Below are 15,205 nucleotides of genomic sequence, written 5' to 3'. Positions count from 1 at the left end.
TCTGCATTAGAGTGGGCCCCAAATCCAATGACAAGCGTCCTCACAAGAGGCAGGAGCAAGGAAGACACAGGCACAGAGGAGACGCCCATGTGAAGACGGAGTCAGAGACGGGAGTGACGCAGCCACACAGCCAGGGACGCCTGGAGCCACCAGAAGCCAGAAGGGACAAGAAAGGACCCACCCCTGAAGCCTCCAGACTGTGCGAGAATAGGTTTCTCAGTTAAGCCTCCGCATCTGGGCAATCTGTCACAGCAGCCACAGGACACCGAGACACCATCCACACAGGTACTGCCCTGAGCGCTTTCGTCTCCTCCCTACCGCACACTCGCACCTCTCAGGCCTGCGTTTGTTTGTTTGTTTGTTTTCTGTGTTCCTGCTGAACTGTGAGCACTAAAAGGGCACAGTCTGACACCGTACCTGGTACCAGGTAGGTTCCCCATAAATACTCGTTGAATGAGCACGTGCATGAAAGAAGGTGACATAAGGGTCCAAGCCCACCTTCTGACTTCAAGCAAATGTTTTCTACACATTAACAAAGTTACAGAGTAAAGACACATATGGTCCGTAATATCACAACGCCGAGGTGGCTGATGCGTGTTCAGTAACACCGCACAGGTAGACTGGAAGTGCATGCCACCTCTCCAAAGCCCGGCTGTCGGGCAAATGAGCCGACAGGGGAAAACTGGCTGATGGAGCCTAAGGCAGTTTCTCAGCCTCAGCGCTGCAGACACGGGGAGCGGGGTAACTCTTTGTTCAGGGAGGGGCTGCCCTGCGCAGTGTAGAACGTGAGCAGCATCCCCGGTCTCTACCACTGGATGCTGTTAGCATAACCCCCCGCCCTCCACACCCAGCTTTGACCTCCAAAATGTCTCCAGACATGGCCAGGTGTCCCTGGGAAGCAAGATCGCCCCAGATTGAGAACCGCTGGCCTAAGGAATCCACAAACAGACAATAAACTCGGCCTCCCCGAGACTGGAGAACAAGCGCACCCACCATGCCGCGTAGATGGAAATCCACCAGATAGATCAGAACTGGGTCCCGGGGAATGCATGCAGAGAAGGCAGATCGCTTCAGCCCCCAGACAAGTGAGAGAAGAAGACGGGAGGCTGGAGCACGGGCTGCCATATGCTTAGGCTGGTGCCCACCGGCAGACCAGCTGAGCAGCAGGACTGTGAGGAGAAGGTGCAGCCTTTCATTTTCACTGACAAGCACTGTATCCAGTCCTGCAGGGTGGCCTACGAATCAGCCCTGCCAGTCGAAGGAGCCCACGAAGGACACACACAGCGGTCCCTCCGAGCACAAGGGCGTCGCCCCAACTCTGCAACAAGGTACCATTCCCACCCCTGCCTGGCAGCAGCCAGAGCCAAGGGGGTCACCCCGAGGGCACTGGCTTCATCCCAGTGCAAGGGAAGCAGAGGATCTGGAGGGGGTGAGCATAGAGCCAGAGTGTCGATGACGAAGATGACATCATGTAGCATTTATCGAACACCTTCTCTGTGCGGAGCACTGTGTGAGCCAACTCAAAGCACCTAGAATAACAATTGTCAGTGTCCAGCATCCATCTCTAATTTTAAAAGGAGGATAAACAAACAGGATTGGTAGGCACACAGCAGGAGGCTTTGACAGACCGCTCTAGTCCTTAATGGAGAAACCAGGTAGAAATTAGTGGGGCTGCAGAGGACGCGGTGAGGCCGTGAGCGAAGTGTGGTTAATATAACGAACACCCAGGTCCTGCTACTCGGCTTTAAAGGACATCACTTTTTTTTCTGTATTTACAGCAGACCCTTTTGTTGAATAAATAAAATGCTACTGAGACTTTGAAGCTGTCTCCATCTCACCGTGTCTTCTCCTCGCCCTCCCTCCCCAGTGGAAACCCTGCTTCTTACGGTGATGGATATTCTATGATACTTTTGGTGATATATGTGCCTATATCATTGACACTTTGGCTCATAAAATCATATGTGACATTGTTTCCTGTTTTTACACAAATCGTATCATGATGAACATGTTCTTTTCCACCTTCTTCTTGCCACCCTCCCCCATATTAAGTTTTTGAGAATTTTCCAGCTTGATATTCGTGGATCTAATTTTATCATTTTATCTGCCTCAGAGTAGTCCATTGCATAAATTAACCACCCCCCCCCCGCCCCCATCGATGGAAAAATTGTCTTCCATGAAACTTAGGAACTGGGCCATGCAGCAGCAGGTGAGCGGCGGGGGAGTGAGGGAAGCTTCATCTGTGTTTGCAGCCGTGCCCCATCACTCACATGGCCGCCTGAGCTCCGCCCCACCCCCATCCATGGAAAAACTGTCTTCCGTGAAACCGGTCCCTGGTGCCAAAAAGGTTGGGCACCACTGTTTTAGGGTACAGACATAGCAGTAGAGTTGCAGGATGATAGGGTATAAACGTTTTGACCTAACTAGATATTAACAAACGACTTTCCAAAGTGGCTAAAATAATTTACACCCCCAACAGTGGGGTGTGTGTTACTGTTTGCTAGAGTCTTATTTTCTCAAATCTTCAAGGAACTGGTTATTCCTACACCATTTAAACAATTCCAGTGCATTGAGAAAGACAAAAAGTCACAGAATGGTTTTTCAAAAGCCAGCGTAACCTGATTACCAGGGCCTGACATAGATGCCCACGGAAAAGGCAATTCGAGAAAGTTTATGCAGAAAGCTTTAAAAAAGCACGAGCGACTAATACACCATGACGAGCGACTGCCTCACACAATCCAAGAGCTGTTCAGTTTAGGGAACTTTTTGAAATATCTTCACAACATTAACAGGACAAAGGAAAAAGAAGCACACAATTGTTTCTTTTCCCAAATATAAAATCATTTGATAAAATTTAATATCCATTTCTGATACTTGAAATGGAAATGATTGATACTTCCTTATATGATTTTTAAAAATACACATTTCAATTCAAAAATTACCATCATATTTAACTGTAAAAATACCAGAATTGTCCCATTAGGGTCACAAAAAAAGTTAACAGTGCCCTTTATCACTACTATTATATTAATGTAATATTATTCTGGAAGTGCTGAACAAAGCAATTAGACAAGAATATAAAAACAGTCATGAACACTGGAAAAGACTAAACAATCATAATTTGTGGATAATAAAACTTTTATTCCTGGAAAACCCAAAAATAATAGAAAAAATTTTTAAAAATAAAAATAAGATCAGCTACAAATAATATATACAACAATGACTATCTCATATGTAAATTATAACAAGTTAAAAATATATAATTTAGAAAATCATTTGCCCCAAAATACCTAAAAATAAATTTAACAATAAATGTGCTGGACATATATAAAGCCAAAAATAAAGTCTGAGTAAAGATCATTTAAAAGATTTCAATAAATGGAGATTCATGTCTTTTTATTGGATAAGAAAACTCAATACAATAAAGATATATTTTTCCTAAATTAGTCCATAAATTCAACATATCAATATGGCATATATTTTACCTTGAATAAAAAGAGAATGATTCCAAAATTTTTCTGGAAGAATAAACATCTTACAACAGCCAGAAAAATTCTTTAAAAGAGTGGTACTGAAGAACTTGTCTTGCTAGCTATTAAAAATGTATTAGGTGGTGACAGTTCAGGAAAGCAGTGTGGCTTGACAAAGGAATCAAAAGATAGCTCAAAGGAACAGAAAATGAGCTTACAGCAATAGTCCCAAGTATACAGATATCTCAGCACCTAACACAGTGGTCATTTCTAATAAGCCAGACTATGGAAATGGAATGGCTGAAAAGCCATTTGGAAAATACAAAACTGGAAGCAAATCCATTCCTTACTGCACAGTGAATTCCTGAAAGGACAAAGGTTTACACGAAAAGAAAACAAACAAACAAACAAAAAATGCTAAAAGAAAATATGGGAGAATATTTATACAATCATAGGGTGGGGTTGGTTGGCCATTCTAAACATATGAGCCTCAGGAAACATGAAATAAGACATAAATCTAACAACACAAAAATGTACAATATTGAAATGGCTTTAAACACCATAAACAAAACCAAAGATGACGACAATAACAATTTCATAATTCTTATGACAAAGGCCTATTATCTGCAATATACAGAGAACTCTTACAAGTCAGTAAGAAAATTGATATATCAACAGAAAAATTGGCAAAGGATATGAACAAAAGAAGAAATGCAAAAGGCTAAGGGGTGTGTTCAAGTCAGTTATCAATCAAATACATAAAAATGAATCATAATTTTTCACCCTTCACATTGGCCAAGATTTTAAACGTAGTTGAAAAGCAGTCATGGTAAGCATTTAGGAAAATGGGCATTTTCATGCAGTCTTGCAGGGAATGAAGTTTGGAAGGCAGTGTGTCATTATTGTGTAAAAATGTAAAATGTTCATACATTTGGACCCAAGAATGCTATTTCCAGGAATTTATTCTAAGGAGACCATTTCAGAAGTAAGTAAAATGCATGCATAAGAAAACTTCCTGGGTTTCCACCCAGGGGTGATTGGTTAAGAACAATTGGATATGTTCTTATATAAATGCTCTATAGCTGTTAAAGATGATGATGGTGAGATATGTTTATTGATTATCTTTGAAATTTTGGTTGAGAAAAAGGGCAGGTACCAGCATTTAATGTGATATCAAATATGTAAAATTATATATATTATATCTTATTTGTACCTATATATGTCAGAGGGTTTTCACTCTTGCTCTCTCCTGAAACCCTCGTAGCTCCCAAACACTGCATGGCTCATTCTGTCTCATTGTTGAGAAGACCTCCTCTGAAAGCAGGCACCAAATGGACCTCTTTATTTCTTGTTAGTCATCACCAGCATCTGAAAGTACCTGTGTGTTTCTTCATTTCCTGTTGACTTAAGTGCTGCCTCTCCCATGAGCAGTGAGCCCCACAGGAGCCAGGGCTCACCTGGTTCACCTCTGAGCCTCCCCAGCCTAGCACCGACCTGGCCCAAAGTGCCTGCTTGCTGAATACCTGTTGGATGAATGCATGGTCTTGTTCGACTGGTGTTTTTCAGGCCACGCTCTAAGAAAAATGCACACTTGTGTTACGGAATAAGGTGTGCCATGGGCAAGCAGGTTTTGAAAACCCAGGACTGAATCAAGCCAAAAGGGTTTATTTGGTGCAGAACTTCCCAGAGCCTTTAATACACGGATGCACATTGTGACTGTCCAAGAGTTTCCCAGCTCTCTTGACTCTAGAAGTCTCTGTTTCTTGGAGTATCTCTGGAGTATTCCGTATCACGGAACAGTGTGGGCTGGAGCATGTGCAAAATATCTAGAAAAATATGGAATTGGGGGCTGAGAGTAGGGCCAGTCCCTAATTTGACACTGTATCCTTTGTGTTGTTTGAAATGTTGACGTGAGTGAGCACATTTTATCAACCTGTCATTATTTTCAAGATAAAAGAATAAACATTAACAATGCACTTACTGTCTGAATCTCAAAACCAACTTTATTTTCCGAAACCATGGATTTCATTGAAGTTGTTTTGAAAGAAGAAAAGCCAGCTTGAACCAAATAGAAACATAGGAAATAGTAGAACCAGATTTTCTGGACTCAAATTCTACCTTCACCATTTACTTATTGAGGGACTTTGGGGAAATCACTCTTCGAATCTCGGTCGGTAAAATGAACCCCTTCATAGAGTTGTGAGGATTCAGTGTGATAAGATTAATGATAAGCCCCAATAGTAGCTACTGTCAGTATTATTAACCTCACCTGCTATGGACCGGAATTAAATTGCTGCACCTAAATACGTTTGAGTTCAACTTATTTCGCTCTGCGCGAGTCATCGTCTCCTGTACCCAAACCCTCCGGGACCTAGAGCTCCCCGCATTTGCTAAGTCCACAGAGGTTTCAGATGCATCCTGTGTTTAATCCTGCTCAACTCACCTGCAGAGTGTGGCTACGCCCATAGTGCTCTGCCTGCCGGCAGGGGCTGCAGGGAAGCCAGGCCACGCTCACACTCAGCCCCTGGAGAACCCAGGCGGGGACGAAGGCCGAGAAGCCAGCTCCCGCCGCTGGAGTTCTGTTTGTTCACGGAGTGGTTATGACAGTAACATCTGGATTCCATAACCAGCACCGGGGAAAGCAAAGAATATGTTTAGCTGTCTGGTGTATTTTAAGGGATGTAGCTTTCATTCTGCACGATGAGGAAGCAATTAGCGGCTTAAACTTGATGGCTTCACTCAGAGCTGATTCCATGACACCGAGCAAGGGATGAGCACAGGGGTAGAATCCCTTCACTGATAAACTGCCATGGTCTCCCCAAATCTTGAGTTCAGAACAAACAAGAGGGCTTTCTGCCCTTCCTGTGAATGACGTATCACAGGAGCTGGCTTTTTCACGGGCCCGGGGATTACTGGGAAGAGTGAAGTGGGAATAATCAAACACTGGAAAAGTTACCCAGAATTCTGATTATTCAACAACCTAAACCCAAACCCAGTCACGGCTACTGTCCGAGCAAAAGCGGCTGGTGCCAGGGGTGCGGGAGGGGAAGGCAAGTGGGGAGAAGTGAGTTCAAGACCCGTGTGAGACTGGAGAGCACAGGCCCTGATTGGATTAATCCGTGTTTGGATCCATCCCCAGTGCGTGGCCTCCCTTTCCTCCTAAAATCTCTGCTCCCCTCATCTTCACACTGCGGGCAAGGACAGTGCTGACCTCAGCGTGCTGTTTGGGAGGTCAGCAAGACAGTGCCCACAAAGGGCTCCGCACCAAGCTGGGTGCAGGAGGTCACGCCTACCTGGTCACTTTACTTTCTGTGAGCGTGGCACACGGCATTTCCCTGGAACGCATAAGAACATGTTCCACTGCTCAAGGGTGGGGCAGGGAGGGAGGCCTGGGCCAGCTGACCATCCACACACACCTCTGTCCACTTGTGTAACGGTCCTCAGGTTTTAATGTGTCAAAAATATTTTAAAAAACAAAGCTCAGGGAGCTGAAGTGACCTGCCCAAGGACACACAGAGGACTGGCAGTAAATGTGGCTTTGAACCCACTTCTCTGGGCCTCCCCAGTGTGGCTGCAGCTCCGCTTCTGGTAGCAGCACAGTCCCAGCCTCTTTCTGTGTTTGGGATCCTCCATCCCCACATGAGCCATTTTATTTCGCATGTGCACACGCACATGCACACACAAGCACACGTGCACACGCACACATGTGTACACAAATGCCTCACACACAGTAAGGGTTTAATAATGGCAGCACCAACTTCATTGCTAATATAATGACACAAAGACATTCTTAAGTTTCAAATGATATCACAATGGCTGTGTGTAATGCAGGCCAGGAAACCCGCCTGCCCCCCATAACCAGCCCCTCTACACGATGGGACAAGCCCAGAAAGCACCCGGGGACTCTGTGAAGAACAAGTGACATCGAGCACTCACAGCACTCAGGACGGACCTGACGCAGTTAGTGGTGTTGGTTATTATTGTTGTTGTTAATATTGGTCCTTTTCTCACTATTTACAAACCAAGATGCATCAAACTCTCCCCATCTCACCTTGGAATCTGTATGTTTGCTCTTAGCAAGAAGAAATGCTTTTGCCCGTGTATGTGGAAAACCCAGCCCTAAGCTGGCTCTGCCCAGGTCCACATTCCGTGACCAAGCCCCACCCCCGCCCCGGGAGAGCCACCAGCCACTAACCGGGCCACCCTGGGGACACAGCTTATGAGAAACTCCAAATTCCAAGAATAGACTCTTCCAATCTGCTCCAAACAGAAAGGTTTTTAATCTTTTTTTAACCAAAGCTCATTAGTTTAAACACCCCCCCCAAAAGTGTGATCTACACGTTTCCCTGGTATTATTTTTCAGATCAAGAAAATTATAATTTTCCTTCTTGAGGAGAGTCGACTTCTATGTGCATGGCTTTCTCCAGGTAACCCGACCTCAGCCCTGTAATTCATGTCACTGCCTTCCCAGCCTCACAATTAAACATGAGATGCCCAGACCGGAGGACCTGGACCACTGCAACTCCAGTTGGACAAAGGACTGGCCTTACAAACATTCTCTCCTGAGAAAGAACCACAGACCTCACGCCAGTTTCAGCCAGCTTACAGAGACTCTGTACAAACTTTCTGTGTGTCCTTCTTTGTATGTGTTCACCTTTTATGGAAAGAGCCAAATTCCGCCTCGTCGTAATGCTAAAACCCTGCCCAGAAGTGAATATGAGATGTATGTTACATATATGTTTACTCATTACGCATGCGCTCAACTCCTCTCATGGATAAATATAGCTTTCCCCCAAACCTGCTGAATATATATGACTCTACTGTGTGATACAGGCCTTGTGAGGCATAAAAACCAACTTGCCCTTTCACTCTTGGAAGAGAGAGCATCTTCGGGACACATTGGGCAAGGGTCTGACAATTTGCCTGATAGCTCCTACTGTCAGGGAGTTCAGCAAGAGTGCGGTTTCTCCTGTAGCCGTAGGAATTTAGGAAGTTGCCCTGCTAGCCAACCCCTGAGCCCTTGCCCTGCAGTTAACTTTTGTTTACTTAACTTTAGGGGCCATGTTAGTTGATAAAGGGACATCTATTTTGGTTTCTCAGATCACAGAACAGCTTATGCAAAGGCCCTGTGGGAGAAGAGAGTTGGAATTCTTTGAGAAACAGAAAGCAAGCCCATGTGGCTGCAGTTCAGTGCATGAATGGACCAAGTGAAGAGGAGGAAACAGGCAGGGACAGATCACGAGGACTCTGGTTTTAATTTTCACAGCGCAAGGGAGCCTTGGATGATCTTAAGCAAGGGAAAGACGTAGTCTGCTTGACTTTTTAAAGGATCATCAGGGCTGCTGTGTGGAGAAAAGGCCGCATAGAGGCAAATCCAGAAGCAGGGATGTCAGAGAGGACCCTGTGGCTGTCGCCCTGGTGGGAGACAACACGGGTTGAGGCTGTGGCAGGGGAGGAAGGAAGGGGATGAGCTTGAGAAAGCTGTCGCAGTGAGTTCCTGGTGTGCCGCCCCATTCCCCAGGCATTCTACCCCGCCCCACACCCAGGGCTCACAGCCCCATCTGCTCAAACCCTCAGTGCTAAGGGTCGTGGCTCCTGCCAGCAGCAGCTAGGGCTTCTAGCCTGGAACCCCGAGATCTATCCTGTGCATCCCATCACAGGACGCTGATGTCAGGGTCTAAGGAAATACTAAAGGTCCGGGGAGAACATGTCAAGAGGCAAGAAGGCTTCTCAGGTGTCTCCATATCACCGCAATGGCAGATGAACGCATGCTGCCAAATACGCCTTTCCAGAGACTGACCTTGACGGGAGGACAGAGGCTGCAGGACTGATCGCCCGGCATGTAACTTTCTGTCTGCTGTCCCTGTGTTCCCTGTTGTTTGAACGTTGGCAAGTGGCCTCTCCAATTTACTGCATTTCCTCTTCTTTCAAGCAGATTTTCTCTGCTTGGGATGTGTGCTTGGCTTTATAAGAAAGTGAGTCTCGGATAAGACTTGGCTTCAGAGCTACCCGTGAAAGCTTTTCAAAAATATAGAATCCAGGTCCCCTTGTGGGCCTACGGAATCAGAACTGCTCAGGAAGGGTCCCAGGCAGCTCTTATTTCTACGAGCCCCTTAGGTGTTTCTGGAGAGCAGCCGCTTCGGCGCAGCACCGCGTGTGAGCGTGGACGTGCGGAGAGGCGTCCGCTGCCTGTACCCTGAACGTGCCGTGAGGAGCTGCAGTGCCGGCCGGAGGCACAATGCCCAGAATGAGCTCAGACACGCAGGTCGGGGCACGGTCCTCACAAAAATTCCCTCTCTTCAGACGCCAGCTACGAGCTCCAGGATCCCTGGTCACCTGCTCTTCTGACCGACAGGCTAAACATCCGAGGGTTCCCATGGCCCCCTCAAGGTTTGATAGTTTGGCAGGACTCACGGAACTTCCTTACTATATTACAGCGTTATTATAAAGGGTAGCAATGAAGAGACACAGAGGGCGAGGCTGGAACGGGGCTTGCTTGGGCCCCCGTCCACAGTTTTTATTGGGGTTTCAGTACATAGGCGTGATTGATTAAATCACTGGCCACGTGACTGAGCTCAATCTCCAGTGCTCCTCCCCTCCCTGGAGGTCCGATATCCTGTGGGCCAAAGCCCCAAGCCCCTACTCACCTGGCCAGCCTTTCTGGTGTGCTCCGCTCCTGTGCAGAGCTCTCATTAGCATAAACTTAGATATGGTCAGAGAGGCCCACCACGAATAACAAAGATGCTCCTGTAACTCGGGAAATTCCGAGGATTTAGCCAAATCCTTTGTTATACCACCGGGAGACGTGCAACAGGACTAACGCCGTCACCCAGGCAAAGCCGTGTGTGGTGCCGACCCCCAGCAGAACCCGCTGAGAACGGCCCATAGGCACCTGAGACCCCTCCTCGCACTGCCCAAGACGCCAGGCGTGAAACAAAGACGATGATGGGCATGGCCACTTACCACAGGGCATCCTTTCCTTGGAGATAGGAGGACTGGAATTGGAGGAGGATCTGGAGAATATTCTGGAAGGAGGTCTCTGTGAGTTTCAGGGAAATTCCCTGAGTTGTGTTTCCTTGGTGATATCCCAGCTTCCTGCAGGGCGGGCTGGGCTCTGGGTTCCCCTGCTCTGGGAGCACAGGCTGGTGTCACTGCAGAGGCAGAGGGGTGGCCCAGGCCAGGTCCCCACACAGCACGATGCCTGCGACACAGCCCGTCACACCGAGGGCCACTGGTGCCGAAGAGGGTTCTGGGTATCGCGTTTCCATGGTAACTCCAGGCCTGCGCTCCACCCCAGCCTCATTTCTTACGACTGTAAAAGGGCGACTGAAGGAGACAAGGCAAAGTCTGGTTTTCACCGCAGAGGACCATGATCCGGGGAATTAAATTGCTCCTATTCTAGCTGTGCTTGCCCAGCCCCGTGGGAAGAGGCAACTTCACAAATTAGCCCCAGAACGCTGGTGGAGTTAGCGCCTCTGAAGCAAGAGTCCTGCTCCTGCCACTGCAGGCAGCCGGGCCTGCACATGTAAGACCTTTTCTGCCACCCCGCATTCACAGAACACCTTCCCCTGGGCCTTTCCAGGGGCCTCCGACTTTTCTCAAAGGAGCCAGCTCCAGACACCCATCAGCATTCGAAGCAGTGACTTTGGCCAGAAAGTACAGGAAAGAAGGGAATTCTCGGCGTGACTAATGGATCCAGATATAGCCGCTCTCCACTCACTGCCACCACTTGAAAATGCATTTCCAATTGAAAACAGCCATCGCACTATACATAGCTTGGCGCAGAGATGGCCGGCCGGGCTGCGCTCACAGATGCCTGGGTCAGCAAATTCCAAAGCATCCACTCAGCAGTTCCAGATCCTTCCAAGAAAGTTCGGCTCTCTCTTTCCAGCCCCTGGGCCTGGGGGCTTGAGATGAGGGTGGGCGCCCCCACCCCTAGCTGATGGCAGGCCCCTCTCCCTACTCTGACTCCAGCCACTGAGTTAAGTAAATTAAATAAAACCATTCGAGTTCATTTGTGACTTGTGGGTTTTCCTGGTCAGCCTGACCTGCATGAGCACCTACAAAATAAGATTTCTATTAGGGAAAATGATTCAGAGCTTTTAACTTTCTTCCTGCCTCCAAATGCCACAGTTTTAATTAGCAGTGTCACCCAGGGGCCCTCCCTGGCAGACTGCGGCAGGTCCGGAGCACGGCCTGTTTGCATTCATCGCGCCAGCACGGAAGCTGCATCCCAGGGCGGGGCGGCTACAAAACCAGCTTCCAGGCCACGAGCGTCTTCCGGCAGAATCCTGCAGGATCGACACCAGGCCACGTTTTCAGGCAGCGCCCGTGGCAAGCCGGATGTGCTGCAGGAGAGGCTGCAGAACCCCCGCCGAGGCTGGCTCCCAGACGGGCCGGGCAGCGCTTCGGCACAGCAGCACCACCGGGCCTCCCGGCACCGGCTGGAGTGCCAGCCTTGAGAAAATCAATCAGCTGTGGCTCTAATTAATTACAAGCTCTGTGCACCCTGTGCCTGCACCGGGAGCCAGGCAGAGCTTTGCATTCCAGCTCCGCAAAGTCAGTCGGTGTGATGAGCCTCCCGCTGCAGCCAGGCTGCAAAATGCCTGACAACACGCAGGGGCCCTGCGAGGGGATCTCCATTACCGTTCATGGTGACAAGCCCCATTCCTCCCCACTCTCCGCCTGTTGGACCTCGCCCAGTCACATGAAAATCTCCCCCTCCACCAGCAACTGAGGTCACCCCTCATTATCCAAATATTACCCATTCCTGGAAACATTCGGAGAACAAATGTTCAGACATCAGGGCTTCATATCCGTTACGTTAAAGGGGAAAAAATAATAACATGTTTCCAGGCCATCCAAAAAAACCCAACCAATTCCCCAGATATCACTGAAACACTCGGAAACACCCATAGAGCAATATGCTAAGGGCTTTTGTGTAAGGCAAGCATTTGAAACACCTACTTTCACATTAGCTTACGCTGAATGCACTCCTGGATGGGGATGTTCACACGCAGTATTTAACTGCACTGAATGGAATCTGATTCCAATTCAGTTTTGCTTCTGTACTGTAAGGGGTGTGTATACAATATAATCGCACAAATGAAGTCACAGGTTAAAGACGGGAGCTAGGTTAGATCCAGGCTGGGAGAAGGAACAAACATGGAGCCCATGAAGGGCTAAACGCAAGTCCAGGAAGGGCAGGGAGGAGAGGGCACTGCAGAGCCCGTCTGCACGAGGCTGGCGATGCCCGTGGTGGAGCTTAGATGCCACATTGGCGCCTCCACCCTCCAGCCGGCACCTCCAGGCAGATCCGTTATGATGACATTTCCATGCTGTGAGTGACCCTGGGTGAAAGTCTGACACGTCATTAAGGTGGCTATCCAGATCAAGACAGTTTGGGTGGGGAGGAGATTGGTGCCAGACATGGTCTCCCAAAAGTCAACTGGTCAACACCTGTGCCGCCTTTCCCCACCCTCAGCTCCTCCTCTGCACACTGCCTGGTTCCAGGCTTTCCTCCCCATCAGGCTACTTCGAGCAGTGCTGCAAGTGGACAACACAGAATGTGGCCGCCCACAGCTGCTCGGTGGCAGAAGGAAGTAATGAAATCTCCTCTCACTCAACAGCCTAATAAGGATTTGAACCTGGGTCTGCAAGGAATTGTCAGTCTGTTTTCTCAGGTGTGAAGGACAGGCCTGGGCTCTCAGGCATGCCCCGGGGGGAGGAGCAGGACATGCCGGATGGGGAGGTCGGAGCCTCGCGCTCAGGATGCACCTGCCCGAGCTTCCCTGCGAGGCCCCGGGAAACTGCGCAGGGCCCGGAAGGGGACCAGGTGTGCAGGCGAGAGCAGAGCATGCAGGGGAAGTGACGTCAGCCAGACACACCGAGGAGTCGGCTTAACGACGTTTCCAGCTGCCCCGAGCAACCTGATCACCTGGGAGAGGGGTGACGGAACCAGAGGGTCTGCAAAGCACAGAGCCCAGTCCCCAGGGCCGTGCGTGGATAGACTGACTCGTATGACATTGCTCTGTTTGGCCACTGGGGACATTCGTACCCTCTCCAGAGGGAGTCCCCACCCCTGACCCTGCCTACAGGGGACCAGGCCCCTGGACCCTGTCACTTCTTCCTTCCCCATCACGTATTCTGTGCAGCCACGTTGGCCTTCTTTCTAGTTCTTAAACGTGAGAAGCTCCCCCCACCTCCCAGTGTTTGCCCTGTCTGTTCCGTCTGCCTGCAATGCCCTTCCCAGCTCCCCGTGTGCGCGGCTCCTACGCGCAGTCTGCCTCGGCCTTCCCTGCCACCCTCCCACCAGCCACCCGTGGGATTTTTTTTCTTGCGCGTGGCACTATCCCATGTCATCTGCCTAAGCAGCTCCCTATCAGTTTTCTTTCTCTCTGGCTGGAAGGTGAGCTCTGTGTGTTCCTGCTGCGTCCCCACAGCCTGGGGACACACCCATCAAAATCACTCGTTGCAATTTTTGTCAAGAACAACCTATTTAACGCAGGGACATGCTGTCCCCAGTTCCATCCCCGGGCCTTGGTGCACCAGCCAGAAAGTCGGGGAGCACAGAGAGAGACCCGCGTCCTTCCTGCCGGGGACTGACTTGTGCAAACAAGAAACGCAAGCCCACAGGCCCCCGTGCCAGCCACAAAGCCAGCTCTGAGTTTGTTTAGAATCCCTCTTAGGTTGAAGGACGGCTCATACGCTGGAGAGCTCTTAATGCGACCACCAAACACCACGGGATTTTCATGCGCGGCTGCGCGGCTGCCACGAGCACTGCAGGGCACACGCGCTGTTCCTGGCCTGCTTCTGCCATCTGGTGGCCACGCGCTAAAATGCACTGCGAGGAGGGTTTACTCTGCAGTCTCCGACGCTCTCTCTCCTGGGAGCAGCTAACTCACCACCAGCGTTACTTACCGCTGGCCAGGGCTGCCCGCCCCTTCCTTGAGCAGGCCACTGGGGAAGGATTTAATAGTGACCCCTGCAGGTGGGAAAAAGTCCTTTAGTTCTGCACCCCACGACTTTCCACACTTCACATGCGTTAACTTGCTTAACCCTCAGTATTAAACCTGTGAGTAAGGGACAATTTTCATCACTATTTACAGGCAAGGACGTTCAGGCACAGAGAGGTTAGGTTAGGTGAGTTGCCCAAAGCCACACAGCTGCAGAGTGTGGGGCCAAGATTCGCACCCAGACAATAAGGCACTTGAGGGCAAATGGCCCAGGGGCCCCACCAGAGCACCAGAGAGAGGCATGAGAGAAGAGCAGAGGACAGAGGAAGAAGACGCCTGCAGCTTCCCACTCCGAGGACTGGAGAAGCCACTCGACCTTCTGAGCCTCCCTCTTTCTAGCTGGAAAATGGGAGCACTGGACTGCACGATTTCAAGGTTCCGCTCTCTGAACAGGAAGGAAAGGCAGGGAAGCTTAGTGGGTAGGGCACAGGCATGGGCCTTTTTTTTGGCCAACAGATCTGGGTTAACGATCAGACACTTCCATTCATTCTAAGCAAGTGTTTATCTCTAAGTCTCGGCTTCCCTTCTCATGCATGTTGACAAAGACAAAATGAGGTCAAGTACGAAACTTTCAGCGCTGTTTCTGGCTCAGAGTAAATGCTTAATAAATGTTGCCTATCATTATAACCATATTAAAGGCTCTGAGAAGTCCTGCAGGCAAGAAATCTGCTTGGCTTTAGCTCAGCCTATCCCAGCCTAGCAGCCCACAGAGCTGCCACGGAG

The 15,205-nt window shown here is 49.3% G+C and overlaps 1 protein-coding gene across 1 annotated transcript; it reads right to left on the bottom strand.

Moving 5' to 3' along the window:
* Window positions 1–1,372: 1,372 nt before the first annotated feature.
* LOC105820070 (chromosome unknown open reading frame, human C20orf197) lies at window positions 1,373–5,933 on the bottom strand. The gene is given in 4 exon segments (XM_012656474.1): window positions 1,373–1,420; window positions 5,068–5,232; window positions 5,235–5,400; window positions 5,911–5,933. Coding segments are annotated over 4 exon segments (402 nt in total).
* Between the last annotated feature and the right edge of the window lie 9,272 nt (window positions 5,934–15,205).

This window comes from Propithecus coquereli, unplaced genomic scaffold (assembly GCF_000956105.1).
Source record: "Propithecus coquereli isolate 6110/MARCELLA unplaced genomic scaffold, Pcoq_1.0 Scaffold503, whole genome shotgun sequence".
Taxonomy (NCBI): Eukaryota; Metazoa; Chordata; class Mammalia; order Primates; family Indriidae; genus Propithecus; species Propithecus coquereli.
The sequence above is the reverse complement of the archived record's forward strand: the minus strand, read 5'-3'. Positions and strand labels throughout refer to the sequence as shown.